The sequence below is a fragment of the Vanessa cardui genome, chromosome 7, assembly GCF_905220365.1.
Source record: "Vanessa cardui chromosome 7, ilVanCard2.1, whole genome shotgun sequence".
NCBI classification, from domain to species: Eukaryota; Metazoa; Arthropoda; class Insecta; order Lepidoptera; family Nymphalidae; genus Vanessa; species Vanessa cardui.
In genome coordinates this window covers 9,971,067-9,985,785 of record NC_061129.1, presented here as the reverse complement: position 1 = coordinate 9,985,785, position 14,719 = coordinate 9,971,067, and the positions used below count along the sequence as shown (strand labels likewise).

General features: G+C 30.9%; 2 protein-coding genes across 2 annotated transcripts in view; one reads left to right on the top strand and one right to left on the bottom strand.

The window, feature by feature from the left end:
- LOC124530787 overlaps positions 1 to 14,719 on the top strand; it is a 126,525-nt gene that overhangs the window by 31,750 nt on the left and 80,056 nt on the right. The window lies entirely within an intron of this gene.
- LOC124530960 lies at positions 8,430 to 14,583 on the bottom strand. Its single transcript, XM_047105333.1, has 16 exons — positions 14,501 to 14,583; positions 14,396 to 14,416; positions 14,113 to 14,169; positions 14,005 to 14,019; positions 13,848 to 13,916; positions 13,742 to 13,774; positions 13,306 to 13,359; positions 12,729 to 12,791; positions 12,489 to 12,533; positions 11,690 to 11,734; positions 10,487 to 10,660; positions 10,007 to 10,108; positions 8,873 to 8,935; positions 8,761 to 8,799; positions 8,642 to 8,680; positions 8,430 to 8,530 (listed from the first exon to the last, which is right to left on the bottom strand). The coding sequence occupies exons 1-16, from the start codon at positions 14,559 to 14,561 to the stop codon at positions 8,430 to 8,432; spliced, it is 981 nt and encodes a 326-aa protein (XP_046961289.1). The 5' UTR covers positions 14,562 to 14,583.

Sequence of the window (14,719 nt, the reverse complement as noted above, 5' to 3'; positions counted from 1 at the left end):
TATAGAAGTATAAGTTATAAGATAATATACAGCTATTTATTTTTCAAAGGAACACCTAAATAGATGAGTTGCGAATGTCTCGTCCAGACTCGTTGAAACTTTAAAAATAAAGTTTGTTTTTACCGGGCGTGTCCTGAGGCTCATAGGGGAGCTCGCTTCATTTAGGATAAAACTTTCTTGTTTTACATTACACGGAGGCGCAGGTAAAGTCACCCCAGAGATCTGAATATTTCATAAGTAGAACAGTTAGCACGTCCCTTTATGTTACTGAAATGACTTATTATATGTGCTTCCTGCGTCTAAAAATCTTTAACTATGAAAAAAGAATTGCCTGCGTATATAATATAATTGGTCATTATTACCTTAATTCGATGAAATCTCCTACGATTTATTTATTGCAGTATAGGTAAGCATAAAGAGCGTAATGGCGCTGTAAAATAATGTAACCATTTCTTACATTGCCACCGAACTTAGTCACTAGTACATTATGTATCTTGTGCCTGTAGCTGCTGGCTTGCTCGCCCTTTAAACCCGAACAAAACAATACTTAACGCAGAAAGTGGTACCTACACAGACGCGTTTGCACAAACCCCTTCCATCAGGTAGTTTCATGCCAACTATTATTGAATAGTACAATAGTTATTATTTGAATGTGTTGACCCATCAATCAAGCTAACTGAAAGCGCTTAACTAGCTGAAACACAGTCGACAGTTCTAAATATAACTATATTGGCATCAGAGATAGATATAATCACAAGGTAGTGATTATTATTGGACGGCGAGTTAATTGAAATCAATTTTCCATAATTTGTGGTCTAAAATTATATAAATATCTTCATTTTAATTAGTGATTAAAGTACTAGAGAACAATTATTAAGTACACGTGTGCGATGTACATATAATTTAAGTAAACAAACAAATGGTTATAAAAAAGTAAAACCAATTTGATTTCCGATAATCTCTCAATTTCATTTCGAATGAAATATATTCATTTATTTGATAAATCCTTCGTTTCCAAGGTTACGAATGTCAACGAGCTTTGTCTATAAAATGGGGTAACTAAATAACTAGATAATAAAATGGGTCGATGCAATTTCAGCGACTGAATAGAGTTTGCACGTTTGATTCAATTTTTAATTAAACTTGGTCCATTTTCATCTCTCCGCTAACAAAGATTTGGTTCGGGATTCTATATTTGTTAACCGAGTGCTTCATATTCGATGAAATGTCATAATCAATATTGGTAAATTTAATTTAATAAGCTTAAGTGCTCTAATGGCGTAGGCGATAAGAATTGAAACCAGGAAATGTTATTTATATACAAAGGTCGCGAAAAGGTAAATGAAGCTTTTTCGCGCTTATTAAGGTATTTGAGAGGAATAATACAAAAACTTACAAAAAATCGACAATTCTGAACATGGAAAGTTTTTAGAAAAAATATATTCAAACAATCATTTTTATTTTATTATCATATTCTATTTTAATGTCATAAACATAAAAAAGGGATTTTGATTTATTTTCAGTGTTGTTGTTTATCAGTTATTTAACTTATTTCCTTTTTCAAACATGCAGCATTTATCCAATTTCGTTTTTGTATTATAATTAACTTCTTACCTTTGAAAAGGTCAAGGTCGAGGTACGGTTTCTAAAAAAAGTGCCCAGAATTAATTAATGTTACTTTTGCGTCCTTGCTCTTTAATCCCCTAATACTCTTTTCAGTACGACGATACAATGAATGAATGGAGTATGGATGTATACGTGAATATATGGGTTAAATGTACATGCAAAAATCACAGATAGACTAAAAATATAAGCTACATTTTTTTTTCATAAAAGAAGACGATATAGATAGCCAGTACGTTATGGGAACAAATATTTGAACTTTTATTACTTAGTCGAAGTTTTTATTTCTAAATTTCTAAAAAATTGAAACAAATAATACATTTAACGGAATAGATACAATATTAATAATAAGTACAACTAATATGTTTTTATATACATAGATCGCTGGCTAGTCTGTCAAAGACATTTTTTTAAATAACTGAAATGAAGTCGGGTTGCTTGCTGACAAAGAAGCTATTTAAACAAAGGATCTCTCATAATATCAACTCTGTCATTAAAGTGAAATGAATTACAAATCTTGCTGAATTTAGGTCGCGACCTTTCAAAACAGTATATTCTAAGTTTATTTAGGTTAACATAATTCCTTCAAATTGTCATAAATATCCAACAAAGTTACTTATTAAAATTAATTCAGCAAAGCTATTTCGGTGACTTTATTTAAATTTTAAGTTGACTTTTGTAATCTTTCCTGCAATAATTAATTAAATTGCTTATAAAGAGTGTGAAATATTTTTAAATTAAAAGTTGTTTTTTCGAATGTCATAACAACATTCCGGAAATAGTTTCAAAACATTGTTGTACGTTTTTTCTTTCGTCCGAAACATAACAAAGAAACATCGTATTTCAATGTTTCGCTATCAGAATTTCCGCGTCGTTGCTGCTGTTGTTACTTTTTGTAAAATAAACGGGCTCGCAACAGGCGAGATTTGTAGTATTTCTTTGTAGTGAATATGTTCAGCCATGATTGCCAATATTGAATCGCATTTCTCTTTACCGTCTATTCGTATGATCTTAATACCTGTATGTACATATTTGTTATGAATATTGAGACTGGGTTCACGGCCGTAAATGTAAAAATTTGTGTTCATTCATGTTTCACGCTATTTAGACCTTGACCGATAATGATAAAATTGGCACATACAGGTTTTGATTTTTATTTGTTATAACAACTGGGATTCGTTCAAACGAGAAGAATATTATTACAACCAATACTGAGTCAGCTAGTTTATTATAAATGCAGACCTGTACCTTTATTGGTTTGTATAAAGACTGAATTTAAAACTAATATCATAATTTTATCGTTTATTGTTTTAGGTCATTAGATTTACGAGCTGTATCATATTTTATTTCAATTATCAGTATATATTCATTATATTAAAAGCACTACGGTTCTATGTATCATTGAGTTTTAAATATGTGGACACTCTACCATACACATTAAATGGATAATGTTAATAAGCAATTGTGTTAAATGAGCGACAAATCTGTAATAAAAACACAATTTAAGAGCAAATTTCGCTACTAAAAACATTGGAAGGCTCCATATTTATACTCCCTTTAACTAATGATCTTGTAAACAAATTAAATTTTGTAAATGTGTGACCGGAGTGACCGCAATTAATCATTATTTTGACAATGTGCTTGCTCTATCATTAATCACTTAAAATATGTTATTTTTAGAACACGTAATTATTTTTCAATATATTTAATAGAGTATTAGCCCAAGTCGATCGAATAGAAACTAAATGTCTCTCTATTGGGCTAATACTTCTTCTCCTTTTGAGGGAATGGGTTTGATTGGAATGGTTTTTATACGCACCACTCTGCGCTAATGCAGACTGGTATATACCAATCCACGTTGGCGTTTGTACACACATGTGGTATTGTAATCCGATGAATGAAGATTTCCTCATGATGGTTTTGTTTCGCCAAGCGATTACGATTGCGAGATAAATTACGAGATGAAAATTCAGTACCTGGATACCCGTATTATCGGCTATGATTAATTTGTTTAACCATTTGGGTTTGTGTGTTTGTATGAATTATTTACATCGTAAAAACGATTTCATTTCCAAAGCGAAGTTTCGTTATAAGACTGCAGCTAAAAAATACTAAAAAGAAACCTATTTTGTGTAATCCTGAAACTCTTGCATCTTATGGCATTTTACAAAATGAATTTCAAAGCAAAATTCGTAGTTGATTATCAATAGTACACTCGAGGTGGGATCGATCTCACGTCCTCAATTCGTAGCAATGCACCTTAGATCCACAATGGCCATACGGCTTCAATCGAATGCCATGAAAAGATGCTTTGAGGCAAAGAAATCGAATAAGTTTTTATTGCTTACTGAATGTTCGGGTTGTTAGAGCATTGCCCGCGGCTTCAGCGCCTTTCAATTCAGGATAGAGCTACTCAGTAAACATGTATTTTAACCAAAACAACATTGCCGTTTTGTTGCAGATAACAGACACAATAAAATATGTGATACATAGATGCAATAGTCCAATAATTCTGACAATAAGTATTAAGTATTTAACAACAATTGCATTAGAATAATAAGTCGTTTGAACTGTGAACGCTCATGCCCATGTTTAAATGATCAATAACACAAGGAACACATTAGCATAATAATAATAATATGAGCCGTGTCAAACACCTACGAGATAAATTCATGAATAATTTGTTTTTCACATAGCAAATGTATGTCGTTATTTCAAATTAATATTCTTTAATGACATGAGGGCTCGGCCCTAACGTCGTAAAGACGCTGATGAATCTGTATCGAATTATTTGCGTGGCGGCGCCGAGGCGGGTCTGCGCTACAACCACAGCGTAAATTGTATACATGCCAAATATATTTCAATATAAATACGCGAGTAGATGTTTTCGTATATTCATTTTGGATTGTAATGGAAGGTATGATAACACATTATGTCACATCTGATTAAACTAGTTACTATCTCATTATCACTGTTCGACATATTATGTGCCAAATGATACTTTAAACAATGATATAATATACGTTGTTTTATTTTCGAATCCTGTTGAATTCGAAACGTTAAGAAGTGAGTAGATACATATATTTACATGTAGTAAAACTTGCAGTATCATGAATTATGTATGTTTGTAAGTTATGAGTTAGTTATTATTACCCGGCAATTTTATTAGAAAACTGTGTATTACAGGCTGCGGTAAAGGTTTATAGCCGTCCTCGGCCTGCCGCCGGCCAATAATCTAGTTAGGGCGGCCGTACGCGCCGCCGTAGGCACGCTCGCGCCGTACCGCTTTACCGCTTGATCGAAATGTAATTGGGTGTACTCACCTGCCGCATACCCGATTATAAAATAACAGTTTCAAATAACTTTCACGAAGTAAAACACTCCGCTATGCTACATCCAATGCATTTATTATTCTGTATATATTTTTATTCTAATTATTTTGATGTCTAAACACTTGAATCAACATATATTCAGTTATTTATATTGAAATAAGAATTTGTTATTTTTTTTGCACGGTTATATAAGACGATAATTATATTATTTAATATGAATAGAAAAGAATCCTAGCCCCGCCGTTAAGTAAGAATTTAGAGTTCTAATTGTTACCGTCAGCTGCACGCCTGCGTCGAAAACTAACAGTGTTGTACGAGTAACAAACTCTAGCACAAGTCAAATTGAAATGTCACTCTATCAAATTATACCAGCAGTGTTTCACGTCCTAACCACCCGTCGGACTGCAGACTTCATTTGTGTAGCGAACTGAATATATAATAACGAAATAAATTTCGTTTCAATTAAAATAAACTACGACACTGAATATAATATACACCTTTTGAAGCCGATGAACACTGCTTTTATTAATTTCAAGACGTAGGCTTATTTATATGTTTAATATTCGAAGATACTGTTTAAGAAATATATACCCTAATCAGTCATACGTTTGATGATACATTAAAAATGACGAGCATTAGTCGAAAGAATACACCGACACACGAGGAATTGGAAAAATATAGGTTGCCTACTTTCCTTTTAGTACAACCGTAATGTTGCCAGGTGCAAACAGGTAAACATGTATAATAAGCCTTCATCCGTTATTTCCTTGTTTTTTTTTAACGAAAGTTTACCTTTTCCCTATCCAAAAGTATTAGATTACTTTGGCAAAGATGTGTCATATCCATTGTTTTAAAATATTCTAGACCGTAATTTTATTAATACGTATGTATTTCGTACTTTGAATAAAGATAGTTTTAAATACTTGTAACTAAATCTTTTGATCATTTTAAGTTGTTTATAGCGTTTGCCTATAACTCAAAATTTTGCGTTAATTTAAATAAAGATTAGATGGAATAAAATATATATGTACAAGTAAAAAATAATGTTAGTATATATAATATTACTATATCATACAACACAAGATCGTTTATTTAATCTTTATTACACGCGTACAATGATACAAAACCTAAATAATAATGTACAGTGCTAATCAAACAAATCGCGGTAATATATCTTTGTAAAACCATCTCCAGAACCACAACAAATCCTTATCCTTTCTTTACGTTGAAAATATCATATGTACGTACGAGAATATTCGACTTTCTGTCTGGCTGTTGAACAGGATATTTGATCTCGAGTAGCGAGAATGTTTCCTGGGAATACTCAAACTAAGGTACTCAATGTCGCAGCTCGTCAATACAGGTAAAGATAATAAATGTCTCTCGTAAAATAGATGAAGGCGATATTTCAACGGAACTTACAACATCTTAATATTACACCTTTTGAATTCAAGTGGCAAGTTTTATTTAAAAGCATCCTCGACGGGAACTCGAGCTTTGTCGTATCGATGTAAAGGGTGAATGGGTAAACAGTGTCAGCCGATTCCGGCGTATCGGAGAGCTGAATGGTCGTGTCGATGTTGGCCTTGTCCGACATTCGATAAACAGAAGTCGCGACGAATACGTAGGACTCGTGTAACCTTTCACCTTTAACGGCGCCTTCAATAACATTATTTTATTTTTAATAGCACACGATTCTGTAAATGGCAGACCTTTCTACTAATTATACGAGAGATAGACTGACAAGGTATTTTTAAATTAATCTGAATAAAGTTCAAAACGAATATTTACGTTACATTTTTGGTAGATAATATCGAATTTGTTTTACATAATAAATATTTACGATATTCTTTTGTTTACCGAACTCATAACATACAATAGAGATCGAGCTGTCAAGTTTCATGAAATTGCGTCTGTTGTTTTTACGTATGAGCATTTTTATTTTTAATAGAATTTTCGATAGGTTTTCGTTGATAGTTGAAGAAACAAAGGTATTATACATTTATATAAATATAACGAATTTTATACAATCATATTAACGTAGGTGGCGTATTAATCCCGTATCCTATTACTCGGGATACATTACCGTCATTAAAATTTAAATTAACCTTTAGTTGATTCAATTATAAAAGTATTAAATTTGGATTATCATAATAAGAAATACCCAAATTTAATTTAGTAATTTATCAAATATTACGGTCAGAAATACTTTTGACTTAGGTTAATGTGATTTGGTTTATTTCTGTAAGCGTGCCATCCGACTGTCCGTTGTTATATACGCACGATATTTAGTTTTTCGTTATGTCCCAGATGGCATTCTGAAATAAATTCAACCGTAATAATCTACGCCATTAATCAAAACTACATGTAATCGTGTTGTACTTGTATGTTGAGTTTTTTTCTTTTCTTTTTTAAAAACGGGATATTTACGATGTTTTTTATTTTTATTTGGTGGAGCCCGACATTATCTACGAATGTCTTGTTCACGATACTGTAGTGTTAAATATCCTGTTTTAAATAACTTTAATAATAAAATAACCATGTTAATTTAAAATCTCTTAAACAGATTTAAAATTAAAAAAAAAATATATATATATATATTTTTTTTTTAAAATATGAATCTGCAATATTGAGTTTTAATTAATAAATGGACAAAAATCATTAGCAAATTAATCTAATAAAATATAAGTACAGTATGCGCAAAATGGTGTTCTAAATGACAGTCCCTACTTAATTTTATCGAACTGGCCATTTTCTTTTAACTATCAAATATTAAACACGCACCAAGATACCGTACTGTAATTACAAAAAGTAAAAAATGTTAACGTCATTTTATAAAGGCTTTGAATTGAAATGCATTGTTATTTCTCCATAAATATTTATTAGATATATTTTTTATTGATCAAATTCTGCTTACTAGTGTTTCTTGGTTTTTGTTGCTTATCTTCCTGTCGGCAGGTTAATTTTTCTTTTTATCTGTCAACTTACCACTAATATACTTATAACGTAATAAATACTTCTTAATCATGACAGAAAAGTACCAGATATATCATTTAATCTATTGAATGTAAGTTAATAATAGCTAGCGTATATTGGCGTTACATATTTAATGTTACAAATGTTAATAAAAAACATACTGTATTTAGTTTTCCCTCGCGTGATACGGGAGGCGCTTGTAGATTTTGGATGTATAAAATAGTAACTCATGTCCTGTCGTGAGTTTGTTATCAAATTAGGCGTGAAAGCGTAACTGACAGACAGACAGTTACTTTCGCATTTGAAATATTAATATATATTGTAATAATATATAATTTTGTTTTATTAATTCAACGGGGAAATGCTGCTAGCATTCTTGCCACCATTCCACGCGGTCAAGATTTATAAATCTTATTAGTTTATTCTTACTAGTTTTAGTTCATATTTGTATATATATATTTAAGCCTTTAATGTTGTTAATTCTTATGTTAACTTTAATTATATTTTGGTTCGTAATGACATTTGTAACATACCATACATATTCTGTTCGAGGATGTCATTGAAATACTCGGACAAACTTTCAACCTTGTAAATTGCGTCTATAAAAAAAAATCAATCCCTATAGTTACATTTCCATTTATATTGATAATCGATTTAATTAATATGATGAATTTTAATTATGATGAATATAATCGGCACTTAATACTTACTTAAGTTGGCTGGATTTAAACGTAAATTGCGAGACTCCACTGCAACATTATATCATTAGTTACATCTATATCTATTAATTATGATTTAATGATTTCAAAATAAATGAACTATAACTTACATATTTTCTCCACTTCTTCATCTATAATCGATATTCCTACTAAGTAGGTAATGGAAAATCATTAATATTATTCATTAATTGCATATTGTTTTAGTTTATAGGAAAAACTTACTCATTTTACGAAATTGTGCTATCTCTGCTGTATGTTCATCCGTTTTATGATCTACTGCAATTTCTGTAATTATAATTTACATTTATTTTTCTTTATTCTCCTTATTGCATAAAAGCAACGTTTTGAAAGCATTTTCTTTTGGCTTGTTACCTTTCAAATCTAAATACGTTTACTACTTGAATTCTTATTATTATTTTTTAACCGACTTCAAAAAAAGGAGGAGGTTCTCAATTCGTCGGGGCCTTTTTTATGTATGTTACCGAGTTACTCGAAGATGGCTGGGCCGATTTTGAAAATTCTTTTTTTGTTTGAAAGGTCATGTTTTACAGGTGGTCCCATTGTCAGGAGATCAGGATCTGAAGATGGGATCCTGGAGAAATCGAGGGAACTCCTCAAATTTTATAGACACACCTATAGTGATTTCGGTTTTATTCAAAGTGCCTTGGTCATATGCTCACGAAAAGTGACATTTGATGAAGTGGAACTGATGATGAAGACCACAACTGGTAATCAGAACCTATTAGTAAGTAACTATTTTACGGGTTTAGTTCTATTTCTTTAAGATAATCGTCAAGCAATTGATGTTAGTAAACGTGCCTATGATGAAGTCTAGCTGATGGTGGACTACCAGGAGAACTCCTCAATGATTAACGGCATTAAAGTGAATGACAAACACTACCAATTGCAATTATAAATAACAAAACAACACTGAAAAGCAGTAAATACATTTTTAAAAATAAATAAAAAACCGCCTTCAAAAATGAACTAAAAAGAAAAAAATAATCAGTTACATCCATATCCAATTTACGATTTTTTAATCACCTTTTGAAGTCGGTGCCAACAAAGTAAATAAATTCCTATATTGAAATCATTTAATTTGTATCGATAGTAAGGTTTGTCTAATGGTGTCATCTATACAATAAATAGATTTAGTTATTGCATGTATGTATTATGTACCTATATTAGCAATGTTGGCACCGACTATCAGAGGTGATTAAAAAATCGTAAATTGGATATGGATGTAACTGATTATTTTTTTCTTTTTAGTTTATTTTTGAAGGCCGTTTTTTTATATTTATAAAAATTTATAATTCGAAATATTATTATATATATATTATTAAAATGTAAACATACCATCAAACGTCTTATTGGCATTTTCTTTAGCACAGTTTGTTTGAAGTTGGCACGTGTCGAGGTTGATAGCGTTTTCGCATACATAGGTCCATCGACATTGTGCTGAATGTTTTAATAGGAAAAAGTGATTAGAATACAAATTAAAAGATCAATTTAAAAACTTTAATTCACATTTACATTCAATTTAAAGGCCGGCAACGCACCTGCAAGCCCCCTGGTGTTGCAGATGTCCATGGGCGGTGGTAGTCACTTTCCATCAGGTGAGCCTCCTGCTCGTTTGCCACCTATTCCATAAAAAAAAAAAAAAAAAAAAACATTCTTGTAAATAAACAGTACCTTACAAAATTGCACCTGACCGAATTTATTTGTTCTTTAAACAGGTGTAAAGAGCCGCACCGATTCTTATAAACGGCGTATCACCTTAACTCATAAAATCGACTAAATTGTTATAAGTATAATAAATACCGTTTATTGGCCTACCTTTTTGAGTTCGCTTAGTAAGTTGTTCTTTTTCCTTTTTACTCTTGTTCGCTGTTTCTCGTCTAACATCTATATTATCGTTTTCATCATTTTTCCTCCCTTTCTTTTCATTCCTTCGTCGTTTGTTTATTATTAAATGTCTTACTTTATTTAACTTTTTTGCGAGTGGAATGCCTTGAAATATAAATCTTCAAGTTTTAATTTTTCTTATTTGCTATATATTGCAGACTTTGTCTCACAACTTAACTTGGAAGTCTATCCAAATTCGTATTAACACGTGTACTAAGCGTATTTTCTTTGTTTCAATTTAAACAAACACATTTATTTTATTATAAAAATACGAGAAAATTTCAAGATTGCCTACGGAATCTCGTAGGTCTCATCCTAAGATTTTCATATCCCTTATTTGTTTTTATCGCAATGAGAAATGTATACATACGTCCCATAACCCATACTTTCCCAAAATTGAGGAATAAGATCCAAATCCTCCTCAACATCAGAAAAGAATTTGATCTGCATTGGGAATGTTACGGGTTAAGAAAAGAAATATTATTAAGTAAGTATTATCCTATATTCGTATCATAAAAGGTAATTTATAAAAGAGTGTCTGTCTCTGTATATATTAGGTGCATACAGTACAGTAACAGCCTGTAAATTTCCCACAGCTGGGCTAAGGCCTCCTCATCCATTAAGGAGAGGGTTTGGAACATATTCCACCACGATGTTCCAATGCGGGTTGGTGAATTGCACATGTAGCAGAATTTCGATGAAATTAGATACATGCAGGTTTCCTTATGATGTTTTTTTCACCGCTGAGCCCGAGATGAATTATGCACACAAATTAAGCATATATATATATATATATATATATATATATATATATATATATATATATATATATATATATATATAGTGGTGATTGCTTGGATTTGAACCCGAAATTATCGGTTAAGACGCACGCGTTCTAATAACTGGGCCATCTCAGCTCTCTATTTAATATTAATAATATAAATTCATCTTGAGCTTAGCGGCGAAGGATAAAATTGTGCGAACATGTGTTTGAAGTAATTCTGTAACATTACATATCCACAAAACCAGAAGCAAACCCAGAAGCAGTCTAGTGGAATTAACTCAAAAACTTACGAACTTTTACTAATTATAATTGACGGTAATTTTGTCATCTAGATTATAAAAATTAATTACCTCTGCGTTTCGTTTCATTGTGATCGCTGACAGTTTTTGTAACGACTGAAAATATGCAATATTTATGTTTTTAAAACATGGCTTTGGTGACACTAAAGATAAAGAGTTACGGTAGAGATAGAACTAAACAATCATGTTAATGTACCACTTAATAGAATCACTTAACTAGGCGCAGATTATAAGAGCATAATATAAGTAAGTGAGATCTAATATTATGATTGTTAGTTGTCGTTTTAAAAGGCTAATCTCTATAGCTTTTGGTGACATTTTATTATTGTATATATTTTTTAAAGAGATATTTAATGTTACATACATGTTTAATGTACTTAATTATTTATTATTGATCTGATGAACTTACACATCAGATCGATAAATAAGCGACATAAAGCGTGAGGAAATGCCGCGCCTACTCCGCGCTCCTCTGGTGTCGGTATTAAAGTCATACTATACGGATTAAGGAATCTTCATCGCTTCCATTCGCGTACTAATAGGCGGAGCGCTTTTTAATTTAATCCTAATACTAATAATTTATATGTGAGAGTGTTTTGTTTCATCGTTTTTTGACACAGCTGCGGCCTACCAAACGACATGTCTTTTTTCTGTGCGCATAAATAAGATAGTTCATAAACTGCCATAACATAACCAATAGAGATAGATAAATAGGCTTTTCCAGAGAAAATACGATGCAGTAAAGGTAGGACGCATATTATTCTAACTCGAGATAAAAACGTGAAGAAAAAAAGAATAATATTAGTACAATGGTTACTATGTTTGTATAAAATTACCAACAACTACTTACGGTTAAATTTACTTCTTTTAGGTCCAGGGACTTTCACTAATTGTCCTGTAATACAAAGTTTCTCGACAGTAACATTTAAAAAATTAAAGATGAGTATTCTATACGGTTTCGTTTTGAATCAGCTTTTATGTTTTTTCTTTGATCTTACAGATACTATTAAAATTTGAATATTCATTTAAAAAAATTTAATAAAGTACCTATTTATTTTTTAAGAAATATCGATATATTATTTATTTATACCTCTAAAATTCACGTTTGGTAAAGATTTGGGATCTTCTTCTTCTTCTTGAGTCACATTTGCAACTATAACAAACAATTATCAATTAATTAATGCTTTTTTTTGTAATTCATATAAAACTTTAAATATATCTATTAATTCGTTTATTAATGTGTAAAGCGTCATATTTATTTTTGGACCTTAATATCTTTATTTCATTTGAATAGGAATCCAGACAGTTTGAAAACACGATTTAATTTCATGAGCCTTAATTTTTTCATTCAGGTTCATAGCGAGTTTTATTTAAATCCACCTGTAGTTTACGCATCGCGTAATCATATACAAAAGAGATAATATAATTAAAAAGAGTATTTGGCCTATATATCTATATATAGATAAGTAGCCCACGAACAGACACGGTTCGTTACAGTTTTATTATTTGTAAAATTGTAAAAATTCTGTGTTGCCAGCCGACCGAGAAGTTAAATGCTTGTTTTTCGGTAGAAAAAAAGGTATGCGAAATAATATTCAGTGAATTTATAATTCAGTTTTCTGTTTCAGCTAATGAAAAATATTAATCATTTCAAAATGGTTCCTCACTTTCTCCACTGAGAGCTAAAGCTTGGAGAGCATCTATACCAGATATATCGTCAGCTGTAATAAAAATTAAAGAGTAAAAATTATAAAGTCAAAAATGTTATATATATGTAACTTAATTTTCTAAAGGATTGATCATCACCAGAGTATATTTACTGGCATAAAAAGTAAAACAGTTTCATCGGGCAAATTTATTAATTTTACTGTTAAACTATAAAGGTTATAGACGATAATTTAATTTTACAGTATCAACTCTTTGGTATTAAAATATCCTATGTGATATAAGTACGACAGTAAGTTTCTTTATTTGTTGTTTACGCTTTCGCGTATCCCAACCGACCATCATGATTTTTCACACACGTTGTCGGGTAGGTATTCTGAAAATAATAGGATATCACATTGACTAAAAACAATCGAAAGCATAGCTCGGTCAAACTACCTGATAAAGTAACAATCCTTTTTGAAGTCACAACTGTAAAAAGTTCATTGTTAAATCATTATGTTTTAAGAAATAAAGCAGCTTGAATATTTTACAATATTCTTACAAAAGGATTCAAACAACTTGTCTGCAAGTTGTTGAGGTGATCTCGTCGAACTCACAAAACCTTTTCCGTCTAAAAAATATACAAAACATAAGTTTAAGGGCATTAATAAAAATTGCGTATATTTTTAATAATGTGTAATATTATAATTGACACCAACTTCCTGGTTCTTTAACTGAAAAATAAATTGATTTGATTCGCTTGACAGCAATTATTACTATATTATATAAGCCATAATACAAAGGCATATTTATTTCAAAAAGCAAACCTTTTTGTAACAGTTTCGTTGCTATCGGCAACATTTCTTGTGGCGTGAATGTATCACCTGAAAAAAAGAAAAGATAATACTTTTATTAATAATGTAAAACTATTGTAAAATAATAATAATAATAATAAGTGTCTGATGTCTTTTAAAAATCTCCCAACGGTTCGGAAAAAATAACATCAAATAGTAATCGTATATATGTATTTTCTAACAATTGTTGTTATTAATGTAATTACATATTTAATATGATACGGCCTCGTGGCGATCGTTACTATTGCGTGCTTACCGGCAGTAAGCGGCCGATGGTCTGAAATAACAAGATTTTTGTTACAACGTCGAGATTACCAAAACACATTTCACAAAAGGCAGTTTTTAGAAACCGTTGTCTTACTTTTCACGGGCCCGTATAGTAGTTGTTTCCCAGTGCCATCATCGTCGTCATCCGTCATCATTTTTATATTCTCTTTATTTAGTAATGCTGTAATAAAATATGGTCTTTTTAAACGAATTTAATAATAAATACGTTATATAGTTATTATTTTAAATGCGATAAATAGTAGTCACATGATTACACACATCACACAAATCTTATTTTTTTATTTCGATGTTA

What these genes read in the sequence shown, in the direction of transcription:
- LOC124530960 (XM_047105333.1), bottom strand. Translation starts at nt 14,561, where the DNA reads ATGATGACGGATGACGACGATGATGGCACTGGGAAACAACTACTATAC. An exon ending in CAAGTTGTTTGAATCCTTTT is followed by an intron (nt 13,775 to 13,847) that starts GTAAGAATATTG and finishes AACTTTTTACAG; the next exon opens with TTGTGACTTCAAAAAGGATT. An exon ending in CAATGAAACGAAACGCAGAG is followed by an intron (nt 10,661 to 11,689) that starts GTAATTAATTTT and finishes TTATATTTCAAG; the next exon opens with GCATTCCACTCGCAAAAAAG.